General features: G+C 42.8%; 1 protein-coding gene across 1 annotated transcript in view; it reads left to right on the plus strand.

Moving 5' to 3' along the window:
* Nucleotides 1-24,176, plus strand: part of f8 (coagulation factor VIII, procoagulant component) — a 92,811-nt gene extending 68,635 nt beyond the window's left edge. The window contains exons 18-25 of the mRNA XM_078547163.1: nucleotides 569-685; nucleotides 2,389-2,460; nucleotides 7,865-7,950; nucleotides 8,624-8,779; nucleotides 10,047-10,191; nucleotides 15,420-15,565; nucleotides 15,808-15,990; nucleotides 23,130-24,176. Coding sequence (XP_078403289.1) covers nucleotides 569-685; nucleotides 2,389-2,460; nucleotides 7,865-7,950; nucleotides 8,624-8,779; nucleotides 10,047-10,191; nucleotides 15,420-15,565; nucleotides 15,808-15,990; nucleotides 23,130-23,285 — 1,061 coding nt within the window. The 3' untranslated portion in view covers nucleotides 23,286-24,176. The remainder of the gene's footprint in view (nucleotides 1-568; nucleotides 686-2,388; nucleotides 2,461-7,864; nucleotides 7,951-8,623; nucleotides 8,780-10,046; nucleotides 10,192-15,419; nucleotides 15,566-15,807; nucleotides 15,991-23,129) is intronic.
* The last annotated feature ends 1,978 nt before the right edge of the window (nucleotides 24,177-26,154 follow it).

Consider the following 26,154-nt stretch of genomic DNA (forward strand, 5'->3'; position numbering starts at 1 on the left):
GATTTGTCTCTGTAAACTGCAATGTCCATCCCTCTATGTCCTTGCTGTAAACTGTAGGATTAGATAGCAAGTGGTCTACTTCTCTGTGTCTTAACATGGCAGTATGCTGCCGTCACCTCTCAATCCGTCAGACCACATTGTATAGGATTGAGTGATATAGTATTTTGGCAGGGCAGTGATGAAATTTGAAAGCACACTGTTTACTATCCACACGTTGCATCTGCTTTCCTAATCAGTGATTTTAAATATTCCATTTTCTTGTGCATCTTAAAAGGACAATGACTTAGCAGTCACTCAGCAGGTTTATATAATTAGTAACAGTGACAAGGACAGTCACATAGTTGATGCCCAGTCAGGCTGAGTTAGCTCATCTCAGTCACAATGGTAGGTGTCCCACAACTGATCTTCCAGCGCCCATGGACTGGGTTTAGAGGGGGAACTAAATTAGCCAAAGTTGCTGCATATTATCCTGTTGTTATTAGCCAGTAGCTTTAGTGTATTTTTTGGTAGTTTTCTGCTTTCATATTTTTTGGTTATGTGAATTCCTTTAATACGTTCATTATCATAGGTTCATTTGGAACCATCGAAATGTACCCGACCAAAGTGGGCTATTGGCTTGTGGACTGTGAGACTGCTGAACACGAACAGGCAGGGATGCGTGCCATTTTCCTAGTCTACAATGCCTGTGGGTATTATTCTCCTGCGTATTAGTCATGGATATATGGCATAAATGAAGATAAATAGATAATGTTACAGCAATTAACACATTGCAAAAGACCTGAATAATTATCTGAACAGTGACAGGAATTTGATTGACGAATCAAGGAGAGAGGTTCTGGCTCCAAATGACAGTAAATTAGGTGATGCTCAGATTCGGTTTTAAATGACTGAAGATTCTATGAGAAGGGAAAGGTGAGGGAGAATTTGGGCCAAATTTTCATGCTGCCAGGAGCCATTTATAAATGGCAGGCAGGACCCGATTCCGAGATTCCAGGCCCCATTCCTGGTGCCGGCAATGTTCACCAGCTCATGATAAGGGTATGGGTAGTGTGCACACACCCTGTACTCCTGACCTAGCTGTTTCTAATGCAGGGATAGGTATCACCTAGCCCTCTGCAGCTTCTCCATGAGCCCATGGTTCATTGCCCCTGGTTTGTCCCTGTAAACTGCAATGTCCATCTCTCTTGTCCTCGCTGTAAACTGTAGGATTAGACACCATACTGTCTACTTCTCTGTGTCTTAATATAGGCAGCATGGTGCTGTCACCTCTCAATTCGTCAGACCATTGAGTAATTTAGTATTCTGGCAGTGATGAAATTTTATAGCACACTATTTACTATCTACACATTCCATCTGCTTTCATACATTGGTGATATTAAACATTCTGGGTTTTTTGTACATCTTAAAAGGACAATGACTCAGCAGGTTTATATAATTAGTAACAGTGACAAGGAAGGTCACATGATTGATCCCCAGTCAGACGAAGTTAGCTCATCTCAATCACAATGGTAGGTGTCCTACAACTGATCTTCCAGGGCCCATGGACTGGGTTTAGAAGGGGAACTAAATTAGCCAAAGTTGCTGTTCATGATCATGATTCATCGACTCCTGGGTGAAGATGTGCACGTCAGAGGAGTCGTGAACCATAGTCTGGATTCAGGAAACTATTCAAAGGTTAATTCATACCACCACCAACCCCCCCCCGACCTCCCCAACCCCTGCCACTTCCGATGGCCCCTCATAGCCACCATGCCAACTCAACGCCAATTCATGCCCCTCAGCCACTTCCCATGGCCCCTCATACTCTCCATGCCAATTCAATGCCAATTCATGCCTCTTCCATGCCCATTCACCCAGCATGCACTATGTAAATGACCAATGAGCCATATAATAACAGTGGCAAGAATGGAACTGCTGAGGAGAATGATTGAAGCAGAAGAGAATACAGAGTTATGTTGAGAGATAGGGGCAGTGGAATTAGTTTGAGAGTTCGCTAACAAAGACCCACCTCAGACACGAAGAGCCAAATGAGCCAAAAGTGAGGTTGGAACAATACCTGAGGTGCTGCCACTGACATTTTAATCTAAAATGTTAATTTTTAATTAAATGCTTTAGTGTGTTAACAGATTCTTGACATGAAAAAGTGACAAGTTCATAATAGTCTTCAGGGTAACTCTTCCAAATTTTTTAGCTCCCTAACTGAAGAGGAAGTGCCCTTTAACCTTCCGAATCATGGAAGTCAATTTCCAGGCATAAGAAACGGAGAGAAACTAATTTAAATCAGATTGTGAATATGACACTGCTTCTCACAACAAGTAAGATATGAATTGGACTGAAATATCATAATGGTTTGGTACTTATACTGTAACAATAGTCTTCATATTTCAGACTGCAGAGTGCCCCTGGGTCTAGCAACTGGAAGAATAGAAAATTCACAACTCACAGCTTCCGGACACATCGGTCAGTGAAACTTTGCTGAAATCTTCCATTTTTGACAAGATTGAATCCTTCAGCACTGGGGGGGGGAAGGGAGAGAAGTGGTGGAGGGGCGGGGTTTAACCTTACTTACTGACAGAAACTAGGCAGGTGGACAATTAAAATGGCCTGGGTTATTTATCTGCAGAAAACCATCTGCTCCCCCCACCTGTCTGATTTTAACCTGCCCCTGTGAGCAGGTGGTAAAGACATGCATCCTGAAGCTTATGGGATCTTTCTTTAAACATGCTAATCGGTGTCTGGTGCGATCAATCAAACTGCAATGACATTTTCAATCAGGCCTCAACAAGCAGGCCTTTTCAGATGTAGGGAGTACCGGCAACATGGTAACCAAGCCCAGTGGTTAAATTCACCTTAGCTCCATGCTGCTGCCATCGGGCAAGAAAACTGACTTACACAGTTTCACACAGGAAACCCCCTAGAACTTGCTATCTATACAACTCACTTTCCTTGAATTATTATTTCAGTACATCCTTGAAGAGGAAAATTAGTATAATGTTGCTTCAGTCTTGTGATTTCTGTTTATTGGATAGCTGTACATTCATAAAATTGATCATGACACTGGCTAAGCAAATAAAAAAAAAGCTGCATACTCAAGATTGCATGGGCTACTTTTCCTCTGTGTGGTAAATGGTACTGTGGGTATGTAGCTACATAAAGCAGGTCGAGCCAAGTTGAATTCCTAGTTAGGCAGCAGTACCATGAAAAACAAAATCAGCCAGGGCTTGAATTTACCACTCTTAGAAAATAGTGGGCAGGAATTTGCCCTTGTTGGGGATGCTCAGTGGCAGCGGGCAGGGACTGTCGGGAAGCCAAACACCACCCGCGATCGGCGCCGCACCACGATTTCATACGGGCTGGTCAATTGAGGCCCGCCCTGCGTGGATCGCGAGTGGCAGCACTCGGCGCTGCTTGTGCAGGTGGGAGGAGGAGGAGGGAGAGCTGGGCCTAGCGTGCAGTTCACACTTGCGCGAGAAAGAGCACTTCAATCTCCGAGGCATCAGGGAAATTGAAGCGCTGTGTAAAAAAAATAACGAAGAGAATAAAAATTTAATAAAACATATCCCTTCATGTGACTCTGTCACACAGGCCAGAATCTTCAAGTCGGTGTGCGGGGATGGGGCCTGCTCACCAACGTGTAAAATGACGTACGGTGACATTGGGCGTGCGTCCCAACATCATTGTGCATCATTCAGATCTTCAGTTCGGCGGCCGCGCACCAGAGTCAGCTGCGCACCCACCGAACTGTCAAAAACCTCTTCAGGCCATTTAAATAGCAATTTAAATAATTAACATAGCTACCCATCCAACCTTAAGGTTGGTGGACAGGTGAAGAGCCCAGGCGGCCTTCGCATTTATCATGAAACCTTATCCATGGGCGGGATGAGGTTTCATGAATGATTTATAAATCAAATGAATTTTTTAATTAAAATTCATTGACATGTCCCAGCTCATGTGGGGACATGTCTGAATTATTTTTTTTTTCTTTATTTAAATTTTTCATAATGAAACTTATCTCCCTGAGGCAACTCTGTGCCTCAGGAGATTTCTGCGCTCTTTTGCGCGCATGCGCGCAAAAGAGCCCAGGCCCCAACTCAGCCTCCTCCCCCCCCGCCCGCACAAGGTGCACGCAGTGCTTCCAGGTGAGCGTCACACTTGGCGGGCCTTAATTGGCCCACCCACATTAAATGGCTGCGCGCCCGCCTGCGCCCGCTCCCACTCAGCCCCTCAATAAGCTGGGACATGCTTTTAATTCAAAAATAAAGTGTTTATTTAATGTTTATTTGCTTTAGGAAACCTCATCCCGCTCGTGTATGAGGTTTCCTAAAAAATGTAAAGGCTGCTTGGCATTTTTGGCCTGCCCGCCGAACCTTTAGGTTGGACGGGCAGCGTAAATTGAATTTAATTAGATTGTTAATGGCCTTAATAGGCCTTTTAATTATTGACGGCGCGCCCGCGGAACGAAATACCGTGAGACTGTGCAATGACGCCGGGACACAGGCCCAAAGTCATCAACCGTTATTTTACACTTGGGCATGTCGGATACGCAGCCACACGCCGGGCGTAATATTCTGCCTAGTATGTGTGGACAGATCAGGCCTGGCTGTGCTATCTCTTAAGGTAAAAGCATCCGAACATATGAGTTAGGAGAAGGGAGTAGGCCACTCGGCTGTCGAGCCTGCTCCACCATTTGATTAGATCATGGCTGATCTGATTGTGACCTCGATTCTACTTTCCTGTCTACTCCCTATAACCTTTGACTCCCCTGTCAATCAAGAATCTATCTAACTCAGCCCTAAGAATATTCAATGACCTTGCCTCCACTGCTCTCTGGGGATGAAAATTCCACAGACTAATGACCGTCTGAGAGAAAAAAAATTCTCCTCATCTCTGTCTTAAAACTGTGTCCCGTGGTTCTAGTCTCTCCCAGAAGGGGAAACATCCTCTCAGCATCTACCTGTCAAGTCCCCTCACTATCTTATATGTTTCAATAAGATCACCTTTCATTTCTCCAAACTTCAATGGATACAGGACAGACCTGTCCAACCTTTCCTCATAAGATAACTCCTTCATCCCAGGAATCAGCTGAGTGAACCTTCTCTGAACTGATTCTAATGTAATTATAGTACACTGTCTCAAAACCCGAGGACATGTTGGATTTCGGATTTTACCAGATTTTGGATCGGGCGATTCGGGCAGTGAGAGGTTCGGGCCAAACCGGGTTGGGTGGGGTCAAGAGTCACTTGGAGTGCGGCAAAGCGGATAACTAGTCCAGCGTCACACTGCACCAGTATAGTGAATAGCCAAATTGTCCAGTTAAGTTATTTGCTCATTTTACTCAATTAAAATTGATGCAAGACATGTAAAGATGTCCAGTTTTTAGACAGCCAGACTTGAGACTTCTAAAGTATGGAGATCAAAACTGTACATATTACAGATATGATCTCACCAGACCCTGTACAATGTAGCAAAGTTTCTCTACTTTTATATTCCATTCCCCTTGCAATAAACATCATTCATTTGTCTTCCTAATCATTTGCTGTACCTGCATGCTAACTTTTTGAGATTCATGTACCAGGACACCCAGATCCCTCTGGACTAGAATTCTGCAATCTCTCTCCATTTAAATAATATACAGTTTTTCTATTCTTTCTGCAAAGTGGACATTTTCCCACATCATACTCCCATCTGCCAATTTTTTGTCCACTCACTTAACCTGCCTATATCTCTTTGCTGATTCCTTTGTCCTCTTCACACCATAGAATAGAATCATAGAATCACAACATACAGGAAGGTCATTCAGAGTTTGTGCGGCTCTTTCAAAGAGCAATCTGGTTAGTCCCATTCCCCCATTCTTTCCCCACATCACTACAATTTTTTTCTCCTTCAAGTGTTTATCCAATTCCCTTTTGAAAGCTACAATTGAATCTATATTTACCACCTTATCAGGCAGTGCAGTCCAAATCATAACCACCCATTGGGCAGGATTTTTTGGAAAGTGGAGTTTTCTGCCCAAACACCAAAATGTCAGCAGCTCCACAGTCATTTTTAATTGGCTGGAGGCAGTACTTCCACAGCTCACTCAGGAGGATGTCCTGCCTCAGAGAGCTGCCTGCCCAATCTGATTGGCTAGCAGCTCAGGAGCCTCAGCAGGGGCCATCGTTTCTAGTGGCGCTGCTGAGGAAGGAAGGGGTCCTGCAGCCTACAGAAGGTAGGCCAAAGATAATTTTTTTGAAAATGGAGGGAAAACACCTCTGAGGACAGTATTGGGCTCTGGAGGCCACCTTCCCTGCCCACAGCCCCCTCTTTGCCTAAAGAAACACTTTTCGTCAATCCTCCCACTGCAAAATGCCAACAGCCTGGTTAAATGGCCGTTGACAGGCCACCTTGTGGAATTAAAGCTCCCCATTGACAGGACATGGTTAGGGAGCTGATCCACCACAGCTCCCCCAATTTTCACCAGTCCCTTGACTTGTTCCTGCCTTGTGGAGACTGGTAAAATTCTCTCTGTTGTATAAAATAGGTACTCCTCATGTCGCCTCTGGTTCTTTTGCTAAATCCCTCTGGTTATCAACCCTTCAGCCACTGGAAAGTGTTTTTTCTATATTTCTCTCTCTTTTCTTCATGTAGTGTCCTCATTGTCTGTGGGTTGCTATTTATGACTTATGCCATGATATCATTACTGGGCAAGGCGAGGAAGTAGGCCCAGGAACTTCTTTAGCTGGTACGGGAATTGAACACATGCTATTGGTGTTATTCTGCACCACACTAGCCATCTCAGCTAACAAACTCCCCTTATCTTTAATTAATCTATCTAACCCCCCTCATGACTTTAAGTACCTCCTTCAAATCTCATTTTAGCTTTCTCTGCTTCAGGGAGAACACCCCAGCTTCTTCAGTCTATTCACATAACTGTAATCCCTCATCTCTAAACCATTCAAGTAAACTCTCTTTTGTACCCTCTCCAAAGCCTTCATGCCCTTCCTAAAGTGTAGTGCCCAGAATTGGACACAATACTCCATCTGGGTCCAAACTAGTGTTTTACATAGGTTTAGCATAATTTCCTCATTTTTATGCTCAATGCCTCTATTTATAAATCCCAGGATCCCATATGCTTTATTAATTTATTTGTTAATCTGTCCTGTCACCTTCAAAGATTTGTGCACAAGCAGCCCGAGATTTCTCTTCTTGCACCCCCTTTACAATTGTAACATTTAGCATGAATTGTCTCTCTTCATTCTTCCTACTAAAATGTTTCACTTCACACTTTTCTGCACTGATTTTCATCTGCCATATGTCTGTCCACTCCAACAGCCTGCCTACTTCCTTGTGAAGACTATTACCATCTTCCTCATTGCTTATTGCACTTATGAGTTTCATAGTCCACTAGCACTCATCATCTAGGTTTTGAATGTGAAGAACATGCACTTTTGGACAAGGTAGCAACCTCATGGAACACTACCTTCAGAAGGAGAGAAAAGTTGTGTCTGTATAACAGACTCAAATAAACAAATATGAATGTCCATTCACAAATGTGAAGATCAAACACGTTCAACTCGTAACAAAGATATTTGGAAATATTTTGATTTCACTAAGAATGCAGTTAGACTTATAATTCGATTGAACAATCATGGGTAGATATTCATTCCTATGATTGGAGGGGATTCAGAGCAGGGTCCTTGTTCCCTTAATTATATTTCCTGGTTTTTGTTTACATTTTAATTTACAAACGTAAATTCTGTGTCCATCCTTCCTGGTTTAAGAGGTAGCTTGTTATCTAACTCCATTACATGACCTTTTTCCAACTGGCAAGCTGTCAATAAGGCTGGTATCAATATCTGAGCTTCTCTCTTTTTGGATTTTGTAGGGAAATGGAGACCTCAATTGGCAAGGTTACACAACTCTGGATTCACTAATGCATGGCGGGCCAAAGGAAGTCGACCGTGGATTCAGGTACAATTGTCACCAGGAAATTGTACTGAGTTTATTTCACTGTAAGCTATATTTAGACACATATGCTGAACCTGCATCTAACAATTTGTTATCAAGGAAGATAATGCCCTAGGTTGCTAATACAAATAGGAGCAACAGCTGATGATAGATTCAAATAGAAACATTATTACTTCCACTAATATAACAATTCAAATAAAGCAAATGGAAAGAAACAAATCTTTTCAGGCATTAATATGAGCACCATGCCCAAGTGTCAGTTTTGTCCCAATAGTCTTATCAGTAACTTTGCGACTATTCATTGACATATCCAGTGAACATTGAGATGCACAAGCTCAGCTAATCACTTTACACAGTTTGAATTGGAGAACTAACTAACCCTAGAAGAACACTCTTTGTTTTTGTGTTTTATCAAGTAATCTAAGGCACATTCTTTCAAAAAAGGACGTGAGCTGATTTAAAAACAGAAACTTTGAGGTATGTTTGGACACCTTGGACACCTCTCTGCCCATACCTGTACTTGCATCACCTCCATTTGTAATGTAGGATAGGCACTTAGTGTTACTTTATACTTTATACATTATGTAGCACCTCAAGATTTCAAACATTTTAACAAAATAAAGCTTCTCAATTTATTGATTGAATTCTAACCTTTGCCTTGGTGATATGCTTCCAGGTTGATTTAAAGACACCAATGTTAGTTCATGGAATAATTACACAGGGAGCCCGCCACTATTTTAAGCACCTATATGTGGATCACTTTTATATTTCCTATAGCATGGACACCTATGACTGGAAAAGCTACAAAAGCAATACCTCCTTAGACATTAAAGTAAGTAACATTTTTTCTTACAACAAAAGCAAAATGAATTGGTGCCTCAGATAAGGTCAGAATTTTGCCTTTTCCAAGTAGTTATAGTGCTGTAATTTCGCCTGTCACCTTAATACTAGAAAATGGATTCACTGAGGGTAATTTGGGTGATAGTATAAAATGGGTGAGATCGATTTAGCCCCTTGTTATCCCAATTTTCATGCCCATTAACTGCAATGGAAATGAAAATCCATGAAGTAGAATACTGTTTGTCTGACTTTGAGAATGAAGGGGCTGAATTTTGATGGGGCCTGACGGGGGCTGCATAGAGGCAGATGGGCACATAAATTTCCACAGCTGGCAATTTGCAGGAGGTCGGATGGGGGGGTGTAGTAGGGCTATTTGTCCACAGGCAGCAGATAGCCAAATCAGCTGGTTGTTGGCCTATTTAGGCCTGTTAACAGAGGCCAACTGGGATTTTACAGTGGACCACCAGGTCTCCAGAGGCATTGAGGATCAGCCCAGCTGCCTGCAGGTGGCCTTCCAGGGGCAGACCTGACAGGCTATGAGGTCCTCCCCACCTGCCTAACTTCGTCTGCAGCTATATCCACCTGGGGTTCCCCCTCAACAATGGTGGCCTGGCTGCTTATTAAGGGCTTCTTTTATTTTAAACTTGAAAATGTTGGAGAGACTGCACCTCCATCTTGGGGCACCATCTCTCTCATTTACCTGAAAAGGCATCCTATTGACCCTCACTATCCCTAATTGGATGGCATGCATGCCTTCTAGCCATTAATTGGCCAATTCGGGGAAATTCACAGTTAGGTGTCTGTTCCCCACACAGTCCAGGCTTCTGACCCCCGCTTGAGCCTGACGACTGGGTCCTGAAGCCTGTGGGGGAAATCTTCAGGATAAACTCCAATCAAACAATGAGGAGAACTAGACCAAAGATCAGTAGACTAACTTTCCCACAGTGCCTTTGGAAAAAATACACTAAATGGTTTAAAGTGCTGGTGATATTAGATCATTGAAGGAACACTCAGATTTCCTCACTTCAAGCATAGTTGCAAATAAAACTCCTAACCTCAGAGCCTGTAGAAAGAGAAATGAGAAGGCAAATGGAAATCAGTTTCAAGACAAACATTATTTTAAGTGAAGTTGTAAGCAGTAGGTCCATTCCAAATCATTTTGAAACTGTGTGATTTGATCTAGGTCTCTTTCATCTTTGTTAAGAACCCTGTATACATCTATATTTGCAAGACTACACATTTCCACTTTTTAATTCCAGATATTTACAGGAAACACTGATGGAATAGGACAGGTGAGAAACGATTTCAATCCACCAATCATAGCCCGGTATATCAGAGTGTACCCTAAGCCAAGCATGGGAGACTCTGCACTACGAATGGAGTTGCTGGGTTGCGATCTACAGAGTAAGTTCAGAGACATAACCCCAATGATTTTGAAAGTTCATCCCAGAATAGTCAGACTTGAAAGAAGGGAAAACAATTACAGAATATAGTGGATGCTGTAAATCTGAAATAAAAACAGAAAATGCTGGAAATGCTCAGTAGGTCAGGTTGCATCTGTCGAGAGAGAGAAACAGTGCTAACATTTCACGTCGATGACCTTTCATTGGAACTGAGAAAAGTTAGAAATGTAATAGATTTTAAGCAAGTTGGAGAGGGGAAGAACAAAAAGAAAACTTTCTAATAGGGTGGAAGGCAAGCAAGGTTAAGTGGCAAAGGGTTGGTAGTACAGAGTCAAAGGGAGTGGTAATTGGACAAATATAGAAACAAATGGTGTGTTCAGTGGAGGTGTGAATGGCAGAATCATGAACAGCTGTTGTCTGACAGCAAACTAAAGGGAAAAAAAGAGAATAAACCTAAAACTAACCAAGAAAAATGAAACAAAATGGGGCAGAGGTTACGAAAGCAAGTATCTGACATGTTTTAAATGTGAAGAGAGAGGAAGAGCTGATGAAAACTGGTGATTAAGTTATCCTGGACTGTACTCACATGCTTCCTTTCACCACATTATAAACAGCATTTAGTAGATCCTTGGGGTAAGTTCTCTAATAGACTGATCCTTATGGCTAAGGTATGGTACATAGGGACTTACAAAGGAAGTAAATACAGATACACTTTAAAAATTGGGTGAAAATTAGAACTCCAAGAGAGAATTTACTCCCCGTCGTTGGAGGGGGGGACCTGAGTAGGAGCGGGCACGCAGCCGATCGCCACCCGCAATCGGCTGCATGCCACCATTTTACATGGGTGGGCCAATTAAGGCCCACCCAGCGTGACACGCACCCGGAAGCGCTGTGCGCTCCCTGTGCGGGCGGGGGGAGTAGGCTGAGTCAGGGCCTGCGCTCTTTCACAGAGCTGCCTCGGAGATTAGTTTGATTGTCAAAAATTTTAATAAAGAAAAAAAATTTTTAAGACATGTCCCCTCATGTGACAGTGTCACATGAGCTGGGTCATGTCAATGAACTGTAATAAAAAGTTTTATTCAATTTATAAACACTTCATGAAACCTCATCCCGCCCGTGGATGAGGTTTCATGATAAATGCGAAGGCCACCAACCTTAAGATTGGACGGGCAGCTCAGTTAATTACTTTAATTAGTTTTTAAATGGCCTTAATAGGCCTTTGACAGTTTGGCAGGTGCGCAGCCGACTTCACTGTGCGCCCGCCGGCCGAACTGAAGACCTGAATGATGTGCGGTGACTTTGGGACGCACGCCCAACATCACCGCGTGTCATTTTACGTGTCGGCAAGCAGCGCCTGCCCCCGCACGCCGACCCGAAGATCCTGGCCCAAATAACTTAGTGTGGTTATATTTAGAAATTTCTGCCGAGTTGTATTAAATAGGTGAAGAGCTAACTTTCATCCTGTCAGATGGATATGTCAAGCTGTTACGGAACAAACAAAGAACTATCAACCTCTCGAGGAACTGTCAAACTGTCAAAGGATGCTAGGTGACTTTGTATGGAAGGGGTAAGGTGAAAGGTCTGTGGGTGGCAGGGTTAGGGTTGCGTTGGCATGAGTTAGCACTAAGTTGGCATTAGGCTATAAGGGCCCATGAGGATATGGGGGCATAGGGTGTATGAGGAGCCATGAGGGATGGGTAGAGAGGCATGAGTTGGCATAGGGAGTATGGGGGGCCATGGGAGTGGGTAGAGGGGCATGGGTTGACATTGGGGGTATGAGGAGCCATGGGGGGGGGAGGGTGGGGGGGAAGTGGAATGGGTTGATATAGGAGTATAAGGGGCCATGGGGTTGGGTGGGGGTGCATGAGGTGGCATAGGATGGCATGGATAGGGCATGGAGAATGTGTGTGGGGGGGTGAGGGCTGGAGTGATTTATTTTATTATTTTTTAAAATTTAATTCAACACAGTGCCAGAGCACAGATACAGGATTTCAGCTCAGCCTGCCTCTGCGCCCATCCTGGAGCCAGCGGGCCCGACTTCTAATCCAGCCCATCCCCTTGGAAAGATAATTCCAACTGCGGCCGGCCGTTTTTAAAGGTCATGTTTGCAAAGCCGGAAATTCTCCCGTATCTGCACACCCGACCTGGGAGCAAAGGTCTTGGCCCTTACATTTCTTGGTGATCCCGTTTTCCTTCGTGCTGATTCTGTGCCTCACCTATCACTTGATGACCTCCTCTCCCTGATGTTGTTGCATGTCTTCAAGCAGACTTTCTCTGCATTTGTAACTGCTGATCATCTCTCAATTGGCAGTGCTCACTACCTTGCCTCCTCTCCTGCACCATTTCAGCTGATGCTGCTTTTCATCTAAGAGCTAGCCACTCTTTTTGAGATAAATTTAAGGAATGGGGCTAATGATATAACATGTTGATGCAATATCATGGGCAGAGGTAAATTCCCCATAGTTTTCAAACTGATCACCTGAATTGAATCATCAACAAAAAATGTTAAGTCAACCCATATCACTTGTAAATTTATTAATTTTGCTTCCAATCTCCACCCCTCCATCATTTTCACATGGTCCATCTCTGACACTTCCCTTCCCTTCCTTGACCTCTCTGTCTCAATTTCTGGCGATAGACTGTCCACCAATATCCATTACAAGCCTACCGACTCCCACAGCTACCTCGACTACAGCTTCTCACACCCCGCTTCCTGTAAGGACTCCATCCCATTCTCTCAGTTCCTTCGCCTCCGTCGCATCTGTTCTGATGATGCTACTTTCAAAAACAGTTCCTCTGACATGTCCTCCTTCTTCCTTAACCGAGGTTTTCCACCCACGGTAGTTGACAGGGCCCTCAACCGTGTCCGGCCCATCTCCCGCGCATCTGCCCTCACGCCTTCTCCTCCCTCCCAGAAACATGATAGGGTCCCCCTTGTCCTGACTTATCACCCCACCAGCCTCCGCATTCAAAGGATCATCCTCCGCCATTTCCGCCAACTCCAGCATGATGCCACCACCAAACACATCTTCCCTTCACCCACCCTGGCGGCATTCCGTAGGGATCGTTCCCTCCGTGACACCCTGGTCCGCTCCTCCATCACCCCCTACTCCTCCTCCCATAGCACCTCCCCATGCAAATGCAGAAGATGCAACACCTGCCCCTTCACTTCCTCTCTCCTCACCGTCCAAGGGCGCAAACACTCCTTTCAAGTGAAGCAGCGTTTCACTTGCACTTCCCTCAACTTAGTCTACTGCATTCATTGCTCCCAATGCGATCTCCTCTACATTGGAGAGAGCAAATGCAGACTGGGTGACCGCTTTGCAGAACACCTTCAGTCTGTCCGCAAGCATGACTCAGACCTCCCTGTCGCTTGCCATTTCAACACTCCACCCTGCTCTCTTGCCCACATGTCTGTCCTTGCTTGCTCAACGCAAACTGGAGGAACAGCACCTCATCTTCCGACTAGGCACTTTACAGTCTTCCGGACTGAATATTGAGTTCAACAATTTTAGATCCTGAACTCTCTCCTCCATCCTCACCCCCTTCCCGTTTCTTCCCCCTCCTTTTTGTTTTTTCCAATAATTTATATAGATTTTTTTCTTTTCCCACCTATTTCCATTATTTTTAAATGTATTTCCACCATTGTTTATTTCTACCTTTTAGTATTCCCCCACCCCCACTAGGGCTATCTGTACCTTGTCTGTCCTGTCTTATACTCTTAATTAGCACATTCCTTTAGATAATATCACCACCTTCAACACCTCTTTGTTCTTTTGTCTGTGACAGCTTTTGGTTATCTCCACCTATCACTGGCTGCTTGTCCCAACAAACACCCCCACCCAACACCACCCACCCCCCCCCCCCCCCCCCCCACCCAACCCCTTAAACTAGCTTATATTTCACCCCTTTCCTAATTTTACTTAGTTCTGTTGAAGGATCATGAGGACTCAAAACGTCAACTGTACTCTTCTCCACCGATGCTGCCAGACCTGCTGAGTTTTTCCAGGTATTTCTGTTTCACTTGTAAAGCTAGGTTACAGTTTTGAAAACAATCTCCGTTGATCTTATTTGCTTAAACTCCCCCTTAGGGAATTAGTAAAATGGCATCAATAGGATGAAGGCACAGATAGTGCTGACCTCATACTAAGTTGGAGCTTAGTAAATAATATGAAGACAGCTCTGCTATCCTCACAAAGTCCATAATCATTATTAGATAACATAACAATGGGAGGTTGTTAATCAAATAACAAGTAGTAGGATTTGGATTGTGTTCACAATACTTCACACATTAACTTCGTTTCTCCCTCTGCTATACCTCTTGGAAAAATAAAGACAAGCAGAAACATTTCTCCACATGGATGGAGAGGAGGTTTGAGGAACATCGACGTACGCATTACTCTTTACAAAGTACCATCTGAACAATAGACTGCTCAATGCCCTAATCAGTTGGAAATAGGCGTGCTGTGGGAGGGCTAAAAGGGGTAAAACTGAACGATGTACTTAAATAAGGAGAAGAGTGAACATTCATCTGAATCCATATCTACATAACAAAAGAAATCAAAGGAGGAGTAGGTCATTTGGCCCTTTGAGCTTGCTCTGGCTGTACAAAATATATCCTAAGCTTTAAGGGAAGAAAGAGAAGAAATAGCAGAGGCTCCGACCATAATTTTCCAATCCTCTCTGGCAACAGGTGTGGTGCAAGAGGACAATTAATGTTTACCATTGTTTAAAAAGGGATAAAGGGATAGACTGAGTAATTGCAGGCCAGCCAGCCTAACTTCAGTGATAGAAAAATTATTGGAAAAAATTTCTGAGGAATGGGATAAATTTTCATTTAGAAAGACATGGATTAATCAAAGACAGTCAGCATGGATTTGTTAAGGTAGGGTTATGTCTAACTAATATTGATTGAATTTTTGGAGGAGGTAACAAGGAGAGCCAATGAGGGTAGTGCATTTGATGTAGACTATATGGATGTCATCAAGGCTTTTGACAAGATCTCACATGACAGGCTGGTAATGAAAGGAAAAGCCCATGGAATCAAAGGCAAAATGGCAAGTTGTATCCAAAATTGTCTCAGAGGCAAGGAGCAAAGAGTAATGGTCAATGGGTGTTTTTGTGACTGGATGGCTTTCCCTTTGCTTAAAAAGATTTAATGAGTTTACCAGGCTTTCTCAGCAACACCGCAAAACTGTGCCTCAGGATGTCTTTCCTTTTGTTTTCCAGGTTGTTCTTTGCCATTAGGGATGGAGAGTATGGTCATCGCAGACCATCAACTCACTGCCTCCTCATTCTGGGTTAGCATGAGTGCATGGGTTCCATCACTGGCTCGCCTCAACAAAGAAGGGTTCACAAATGCATGGGTACCAAAGGTAACAAAGAAAACAAATAAACTAAAGAGTGTTGGATACTCAGGAGTGAGTTACAAGCTGGTATCTTATGAAATTATTCCAGTAGTTTATATCTCAGAGATCAGATTCTTAACTGTCTGCAATTTTTTGAATCTTTCTGCACTATTTGAATTGCTACCATATTATTTCTGTTGCAGTATATAATCAAAAAAAAAAGACAATTTTGTGAAATTAAAGTACCACAAACTGTTTTCTACTCACAGAGGAACAATCCACATGAATGGTTTCAGATCAACTTTCAATACAGGAAAAAAATTACAGGAATTATAACCCAGGGTGCCAAACACCTGGGGCGGGCTATGTTTGTGAAGGAGTATATTATCTCGTACAGTGATGATCGCAACAGTTGGACAGTAATTAAAGATAGACGAAACTTGAAGAAAAAGGTAGGTTCTGAAAAAAATTGTAATAAGAGACTTCAAATCAAACTATTCACAATTTCTGGAACGTGTGTATAATTGTCAATCAAAGTTTTTGTTTATTATTAAAAACTGGACATGTTATGAGGAATTCCTTCTGTATTGTAAGTATGAAGCTTTATTCATACACTTGACTGCCTCCTAAACCCAAGAGAATGTCGTCCATCTTCATTCTCATTTCTTCCCCCTCCCATCAAATAAAGCAGACATGGAAGTGAATTCAACTTGACATCAATGCATGAAAAAAAACCTAGATTCCTAATTTGCCATCAGCAACATCTACATTTTTAACTAAATACCAGCACTGCTGTACGTTTAGTTGAGGTAAGGCTCAGAAGTACTGGAATTGAGACTTTTTGAGGCCTGGATAGTACAAATCAACTGCGCAATACACAAGACTATCCTATCAAAACTATTCCCTCCAATCTGGACAACTACATTCTTCAGATGCTTTTAACCTGAAGTTCTTTATCATTGAATCACTGCCAATGAGCTTCTTTGCTGCCATATGAAGTTTATCTTGGGTCTCTTTATGCCAAAGTTTATCTTGGGTCTCTTTATGCCAAACATCAGAAGTGGGGATGTTCGCTGATGATTGCACAATGTTCATTCACAACTCCTCAGATACTGAAGCAGTCCATGTCCATATGCAGCAAGACCTTGTCAACGTTCAGGCTTGGGCTGATAAGTGGCAAGTGATATTAGCGTCGTACAAGTGCCAGGCAATCACCATTTCCAACAAGAGAGAATCTAACTATCTCCTCTTGACATTCAATGGCATACCCATTGCTGACAACATCCTGGGGGTTACCATTGACCAGAAACTGAACTGAACTAGCCATATGAATACTGTGACTACAAGAGCAGGTCAGAGGCTGGGAATTCTGTGGCGAGTAACTCACCTCCTGACTTCCCAAAGCCTGTCCACCATCTACAAGACACAGCTCAGGAGTGTGATAGAATACTCTCCACCTGACTGGAGAGCACTCAAGAAGCACGACCCCATCCAGGACAAAGCAGCCACTTGATTGGCACCCCATCCACCACCTTAAAAAAAGGTGCTGTCGAGGGAACCTTTGTGAGAAAAAATTAATTCCCTCCACCACTGGCACAGTGGCAGCAGTATGTACTTTCCACAAGAGGCACTGCAGCAACTCACCAAGGCTCCCTCGATAGCACCTTCCAAGCCCACAACTTCTATCACCTGGAAGGACAAGGGCAGCAGGTGCCTAGTGTGTATCTCCAAGCCACACACCAACTTAACTTGGAACTATATCGTCGTTCCTTCACTGTCGCTGGATCAAAATCCTGGAAATTCCTCCCTAATAGGATTGTGGGTGCACCTACACCACATGGACTGTGGTTCAAGAAGGTGCCTGACCACTACCTCTTAAAGGAAATTCGGGATGGGCAATAAATGCTGACCTATCCAGCGGCGCCCACATCACATGAACTAATAAATAAATACAGAAAACAGAGAGTAGGAATAAACGGGTCATTCTCACATTGACAGGCTGTGACTACTGGGGTACCACAAGGAAACAGTACTTGGGCCCCAACTGTTCATAATATATATCAATGATTTGGATGTGGGGACCAAATGTAAGTTCGTGGATGATACAAAGCTAGGTGGGAATGTGTGTTGTGAAGTGGCTAAAGGAGGATTTGGACAGAATTAGTCAGTGAGCAAGAACATGGCAGATAGAATATAATGTGGAAAGATGTGAGGTTATCCACTTTGGTAGAAGGAACAGATGTGCAGACTATTTCCTAAATGGTAAGAGATTAGAAAGTGTAGATGTACAAAGGGACCTGGGTGTCCTTGTCCATAAGTCACTGAAAGCTAATATGCATGTGCAACAAGCAATTAAGAAGGGTAACGGAATGATAGCCTTTATCACAAGAGGATTTGAGTAATGAGGTCTTGCTTCAATTGTATAGAAGCTTAGTTAGACCGCACCTGGATTACTGTGTGCAGTTTTGGTCCCCTTAACTCAAGATATTATTGTCATAGAGGGAGTGCAACGAAGGATCACCAGACTTGTTCCGGTGATGGCAGGACTGTCTTATGAAGAGAGATTGGACAAACTGGGCCTGTATTCTCTAGAGATTCGAAGAATAAGAGGCTTTCTCATTCTCATTCTCATAAAATACTTAAAGGAATAGACAGGGTAGATGCAGGTAAGATGTTTCCCCTGGTTGGGGAGTCTAGAACCAGGGGACACAATTTCAAAGTAAGGGGGAAGCCACTTAGGACTGAGATGAGGAGAAACTTCTTTACTCAGGGTTGTGAATCTTTAGAATTCTCTACCTCAGAGGGCCTTGGAAGCTCAATCATTGAGTATGTTTAAGGTAGATTAAGGTGGAGATTGATAGATTTCTGATTAACAATAATGTAAAGGGTTATGGGAATAGTGTGGGTAAAATGCATTGAAGTGTTCGATCAGCCATGATCGTATTGAATGATGGGGTAGGCTCGACAGGCTGAATGGCCTTCTCCTGTTCCTATATTCCTATGTTCCTATTCCAGACAAAGAAGGATATAGATCTGATCGCCTGTCATTCCAAACTATAACTGATTCCTTCTCAAGAAATTATACTTAAAAATATATTTGCTGTTGGTCTTTAAATAGCTATCATTACAAGAGAACTATGGCATGTCATTACTTAGAACACTTGTTTGACAAATGTAAACTATTTTAAATCTTGCTCAAACTCTCTGTCCTGTGGTAAGAGTTCTGCAAAATGAGATTAGGGACACACAATCCAGCTAGCACTTGTATATTCAGCGCTACAAGTGCCATTTTGCATCCAAAAAGGCATTTGGACACTTCTAGCGCCATTTTGGGTAGGTCGCTTCTAGTGCCATTTTGGGCATGCATTGGAAGTATCAGAGTAGGCAGATTATGATATTACTCAGCATTTTTCACTGAGTTGGTGTAGCTGTGCCATTCTGAACCTCAACACTCCAGCTAACACCATCTCTTAACCTCACACAGCTGAGCATGTGTTCAGTAGCAGGAAGGGCCACCCGCACCCCTACCCACCAGCATCATTTAAAGGGATCATTAATAACTCTCAAGTTAGTTGCTAATTGATTAATACTGGCTGATACTGCATTAGTAGAGATGTTTGTATTGCTATTAAAGTTGCTAAAGTCTCTGTTTTGAAGGCCTTGGCTTTGACTACAAGATTTCTGCTCAAATCAACTGCTCCCAGTCATAAATGCTGTAGTTATCATCGCCCTTGGCCTGCAGAATAGCAGGGAGATTGAGTTAGACACTTGTGTTTCACTAGGCGGATCTCACTGAAATCTGTCACCTGTTGCACGCAGACTTGCAGTCCCAGGGCAGGGCAAGGTGAACATTGCCAGGGGCTGTGAAGATGACTGTGGCCATGAATTTCTTCACATCGGGCTCCTTTCAGTTTGGAGGAGGGTGTCAGCTCCAACATCTTGCAGTTTGCATCCACTGTTGTATAAAGAGGAGTATACATTACCTTCTCTCGTTTCAGAGAGAAGTAGGTAGAGCAGGCATATGGTTTTGTCAGGTTAGCAAGCTTCCCCATGATACAGGGTGTGATTGACTGCACACATGCTGCTTTGCAGGTATTACATCTAAATTCAGAGCTGTACTGCAAATCCAATGGATTCCATTCCTTCAGTGTGCAACTGATGTATGACGATGTACATTGCATCATGCAGATCATTGTCCACAATCCTGGCAGCAGTCATGATGTCTTTTTTCTGCACTGGTCCACTGTTCCATAAGCATTTGACAGTACAGAGGATGGTTACTGGATGACAAGGGTTATCTGCTGAGCACTGGGCTTATGACTTCCGTGTCCAACTCACGCATGTGTAGGAAAAATGCATATAACAGAGACATGCTGCCATACAGAGCATCATCGAGCAGATCATTGGGCCGCTAATGCAGTGCATTTACTGTGTGGTCCACACTGGAGGAGCTTTGCAGCACTCCCCAGAGCATGTTTCACAATTTGTCATGATCTGCTGCATCCTGCACAATCTCACCAACAAGAGGGCACAGCCCTTGTCATTGGGTATATTGTGAGCAGCTCAGAAGGAAGAGGAGGAGGAAGTGAGGAGGCAAACTACAACTTCCCATTCTGGCCGGACTGTCTGTGATCGACTCATCTGGAAGTTATACCAGTGAACACAACTCCAATTCCCCATTCCCCAACAGTCCTACACACCTTACCATCCCTCTCTTACTGATCATCACAGTGACCTTCTAGCCACAATGTTGAAATAAAAGCCACCACAGAATAAACATTTAAAACCAGTTTTATGAAACCATCCAATAATCCATTAAAAAGTCAACTAATCAGCTTTGTGCATTCCCTTATTCCTTTTCCCCCTATTCCTTTGCCTGTCCTAGTGGCCTATGCAGTTCTACCACAGTGGTTGGCAGAAAGCTGCTATCAGTAGGGGAGAGGGCCTTGCAAGACTTCACACAGCTTTACACTGCACCACCTCAGCATGGATGGCAGCAGTCTGTACTGCTGGTTGACAGGCAACAGCGAGGGCACTGGCAAAATGGGAGTATGCATGCTCTATTCCTGAAAGAAACAGCAGGTTCATGCTCCACAGAGCACTGCCATGCCTCCCGGACAACTCCAGTTGCAGGACTGATTGCTAGACTGCAGCAAAGCACAAAGTACGCCCCTTTGAATGCTGGTTTCTGCAGCCATGATAGCAGCAGTCTGAACTTGTGTAGCAGCAATCTGAACTTGTGTGACAGCAAGCTGAACTTGTATGATCTCCCTGAGTTTTCACTGCAACACTAACCAGACATTGGATGGTTTCTACATATGCTGCAATGGAAGCTGTGATATTGGCCATCAGATACTGCATCATCGTTGGGACCGCAAGTGTAGAAGACCACCACTTCCACACTGGAAAGGATGAGCTCCAAGCTCTGCACAAAGCCATGTGCAAGGTTGTTTCTGGAATCCTCCATGCTCCTTGAGTGACAAGAGGCTCTTTGGCGGGTCTGCCATTGCATTATCATTAGCATCTTCTTCCTCTTTCACTTCATGCTCCTGCAGCCATGGTTGGCCAGGTGACAGTTCTTGGGTATCCAAAATGAGAAAGGCACGGGCCACCCTGGCTCCCGTGTATAGAGGACATCAGTTTTCCTGTCCACCTCTTGCACCAAGGCCTCCGGTGTTGCTTTGGAGAACCTTGTAGCCCACTCTCTGCCATGTTGTGCCATTCCTGTCTTTTTCCAAGGTGAAACTGACTTCTAGAATGACTTACATCACATGCTCCAGCCAAAATGTACTTTCCCTTTCAGAGCTGCAGGTTGGCTTTAAGTAGCACAATCCAGCTTGAATGCATGTCAGGCTCTCATGATTTTATGTCCATTGCTAAAGTATGTAGCCATGCAGCAGCACACAGCACTGGCTGCACCACGCAAACATCTAAATGAGTAGGCTGCATGAAGTTTGCCTATCGCCTGCATTGTAAACAACAGGTGTGGTTTGGTTGCACATTGCTCTCCCAGGCCTGTTTTTGGGCTGGAATTAATTTTACCTTCTGAATATTATAATCTTGTCATTTGTGGGCACAATACAATAATTCAGTACTAATTGAAACTAACTCGGAAAACTCACTCCAGAGTTCTAAACAATAGAATGGTGTAGGAAATGGAAAATAACATCCTGGTGGAGTAGCAAGTGTGCTGCTGCGTTCAGGCATTTGTTTGGGTAGAAGGGGCTTCATTCTAACTGCCCTGAAAATGTTTGATAGAGCACAGTAGAGGAAACATTTAAGAGAGCACTGCACAAGACAACGTTATGTCACTTGCCAAGCCTATTCCTTCTACAGGCCACCCACAGTACATTTTATTGTGGACGTTACACAACTCATTTAACTGCTGAGAAAAGATTTCCTTCATTCAAAGGTAAATGACGTAAAAACATATCCATCAGGTCCAGTCTCAAGTCTTTAATGTTCATCATTAACCATTTAACTTCATTAACAAGGTGTCAGGCATTTGAGAACTTTCACTTTTCATACTGTATTTTATGATCTCTTCTGCAATGATCCCTTTTACCTATAATCCCTTTCCTAACCAAATACTCATGCATCAATTTTTAAATTGTGTTAGTCAACACACTATTCACTGTTTAAAGAGAGATCTATTCTGTACTAGTGAGTGGGTGGGAAACCTTGTTTCTAATCTCAAATTTATCTTGACATGTTGTCAAAACCTGGTCTTTGCACTCAGCTAATTAAGATATTTGCAGCCACATTATCCATTCTCATCACTGAAAAAAACTAGTATGATATTGCCTCTCATTCTTGACTTAACAAAAACAAGGTCATTTCTATGAGACTTCATAACCCCAGCCCTGGATTCATGCTTGTTGATCTTTCCTGGGCATTGTCTAATTAATCAAGGTCCGTTTGAATGAATTATATCTGACCATTTTCCAAATTTGGCCTCAGGAATGTTACATAATTTAGTGTTACAGTCAAATAGTGTTCTCATCCCCAAAATCTATGTCCCTCACATTTGGCAGGGAGAATGAAATGAAAGTAAAACAAAAATATTTTAGGATGAGTTGATGATTGAGGGTTCAAATTCCACTCTGGAGACTTGAGTGGCAAAATCTAGTCTGACACACCTTGCAGTAATGAGGGAGTGTTGCACTGTCCAGAACTCTGTCAGGCAGATGTAAGTGACTAATGGCATTATTTCAAAGAAGAGCGGGGGAATTATCCCCAGTGTCCTGACCAATATTTATCCCTCAATGAACATCACAACAAAACGGATTATTTGATCGTTATCGCATTGCTCTTTGTGGGAGTGCACAAATTGTTTGCCATGTTTTCCACATTACAACAGTGACTATACTTCAAAAATATTTATTGGCTATTAAAGTTCTTTATCGGCTATAAAGTGCTTTGGGGTGTCCTGATGTTGTGAAAGGCACTGCATAAATTCTTTTTCACAATCTGGCTAGAGTAAAATATTCTTCCCAGCTCCACTACAAGGTTCAGCTGTCAGTCTAATGGCAATTCATCTTCTGTTCCATGACCAGATGCTGATATACATCTTGAACTGTTTATTCCACAGGTATTTAAAGGGAATGTGGACAGTAAAAGCCAAGTTCAGAACACCTTTGATCCTCCCATATTTGCTCAGTATTTGAGAATTCTTCCACAAACCTGGCAACGAAATATTGCCCTACGTGTCGAGGTATTGGGATGTGAGACAGAACAGAGACTTTAAAGTCAAAATAAATGTATTAAAAATGAGCAAAATTAAATATATTTAAGATTTTTGAAAGAAAATGTAATAATAAAAATACAGACTTCCAAGTTCTGCTTCTCTTCCAGTGTATCGTGTCAATATATATATGTAAATGTGGCAATTACTTAAGAGTCTATTATGATTATGATCACTTATTCATCCATCCCTTTGGGATGTTGGTCATAAGGTTATTATACAGTATATTTACTCTGTCTCCTCCTAGACTGAGTGCAGTCAGAGCATTAATTAAATAAACATGAGTAACAATTATATAAAAATCAATATTACTAGATGATCCCACAAGTATCCAGACTTCATAAAATCTCTCCTTCTTACATGTGTTCTTTAAGGATTTCAGTAATACAGATGAAGCAAAGACCGACTACTTGTGAATAGCAAGTAAAATGCCATCATATTTGAAACTTCAATCCATAGCCATGCAACACACTCCTTTATTTAGATGAATGTGTTCCATAAAATTAATTCAGAAGCAAACAAAATTTACTTTATGCTATCCAGTCCTGTTACATAGTCTACTACCTACTGGTACCACCCAATATTTGAAGTTCATCATGAAGATAAAACAAGTAGTCCAGTGTATTTCAAGATGTATATAGAAACTACATGGCATGCCAGTCACTGGCAAGTTTGACTTTCCTTCATTTCTTTGTATAAATAGAGTATGTGTACTTGTGCTTAACTGTCCAAATAGGGTGCATTTATCTCTACGCATGGAAATGTATGTGCATAGTGCATGATTATGTATAAATGTACAGACACGTGGATAGTTGATACTTAACATATCATCTGAATGGATGTGTTAAAATATGAAAATATCCCAATTTTTAGTAAATGCCTCAAACATTCTAATTAACTGAGTAATTTTTTATTTTGGAGAAAGTGCACTTCTAAGCCACCTGGTCCCCATTCCCTCTGTGTCAGGAAGGGTGATCTTAAGTCATTTAGCATGGGATGTGGACAGGCCAACATTTATTGCCCCCTTGTTCAGAGGGCATTTTAAGAGTCAACCACATTGCCATGTAGGCCAGAACAGATTTCCTTCCCATTAGTGAACCAGATGGTTTTTACAACAATCATCAGTGGTTTCATGGTCATCATTAGACTTTTAGTTCCTTATTTTTTATTGAATTCAAATTCCACCATCTGCCATAGTGGATTCGAACCTGGGTCCCCAGAGTATTACCCTGGGTCTCTGGATTACCAGTCCAGTGACAATACCACTATGCCACCACCTCCCCGCTGGAATGACAACCCTAACAAGACAGCAGGAGCATAGTTTTTTAAAACCAAAAATATCACTTCCTTAAATATGAAAAAACTCCTATTGGCCAATTGAACCTACTTCTTCTTAGAGGTCTTATACATCATCAAGAATTCTCCACAATGTATTTAATCTTGCAAGGGAGGCGAATATTTCCTGAAATTTCTGCTTCAAGCCTTCAGTTATACTCCTAAAAAACCCAAAATGACATTTTGCACACAACCTTCACTAACATTAGTTTAGATAAAGACCATCTCAGTCTCAAAGTTGCTACTTCGAAATTTGCCAGCTATTTGTGTTGTGATAGTATATACATTTTGTCAGTGATGTAATGGAAATCCTGGAAGTTGCTATACTGTTGTTCACATATAGGACTTTATTCTTGGGGTCCCGAGGCATGAAGAATGTAGTGAATGAGGGAAATCTGGTGGACATTATTTATCTGGATCTTAGAAACCCTTTGATAAAAATGGAGCTTACGGTAGTTAGGAAAAAGGACAAGGAACAATCAAATGTGAAAAAAAACACTAAATTGGAGGAGGGCTACTTTCAGTGAGTTGAAAAGGAATCTGGCCCAGGTGGATTAGAATCAATGACTGGCAGGTAAATTTATAAATGAGCAATGGAAGGCCTTCAAAGAAGATTTAGCTTGAGTATAGGCTTGAGATATTCTCATAAGGAGGAAAGGAGACATCAAAAGCTAGAGCTCTCTAGATGACTAAAGCTATGGAGATTAAAATTAAATAGATAAAGGACACTTATGATATTTACAGTGGGAAACCAAGCTGAATAAAGAAAGTACTGAGAAGAATGGAAAAAGGAAATATAAACAACAAAGACAATGGGCAGAATTTTCTACCTGTCGGGCGGGCGGGGAGCCGATTCCTGCCGGAGAAGCGGGCCCCGCTGCCATTTTACGTGGGCGGGCCAATTAAGGCCCGCCTAGCGTGACGTCCGGCGGGAAGCGCTATGCGCTTCCTGTTCCGGCGGGGGGATTCCCCAAAAGCGAGAGTGCGCTCTTTTGCGCATGCGCACGAAAGAGCACACATCTCCCTGAGGCTAAGTGCTGCCTCAGTGAGATCGCTGACAGTTTTAAAAACGTTAAAAAGAGAAAAAAAAATCCTTAACATGTCCCTCTCATGTGACAATGTCACATGAGATGGGACATGTTCATAAATTACACTAAAACTTTATTAAACTTTTTAAATCCCTACGTGAAACCTCATCCCGCCCGTGGATGAGGTTTCATGTTTTTTCTAATTCCCGCCAGGGCTCCTGGCCTCCCCGCCAACCTTAAGGTTGGACAGGCAGGTCCTTTAATTGTTTCAATGATCCTGTCAATGGCCTCAATTTTGAGTTTGCTGCGGGCCCGCCTTCCTGAAAAATTTAAATGGGGCGGGATGACGTTGGGGGTTCCGCCCAAACTCATCCCGCGTCATTTTATGCATCGGCGAGCGGGCCCCGCCCCCTGCTCGCCGACAGCAAAATTCAGCCCAATGTCTGAGAATAAACTAGTAGTAACATAAAGGAAAACTCAAAAGTCTTTATAAACATATTAATAGTAAA

This window comes from Cetorhinus maximus, chromosome 8 (assembly GCF_964194155.1).
Source record: "Cetorhinus maximus chromosome 8, sCetMax3.hap1.1, whole genome shotgun sequence".
NCBI classification, from domain to species: domain Eukaryota; kingdom Metazoa; phylum Chordata; class Chondrichthyes; order Lamniformes; family Cetorhinidae; genus Cetorhinus; species Cetorhinus maximus.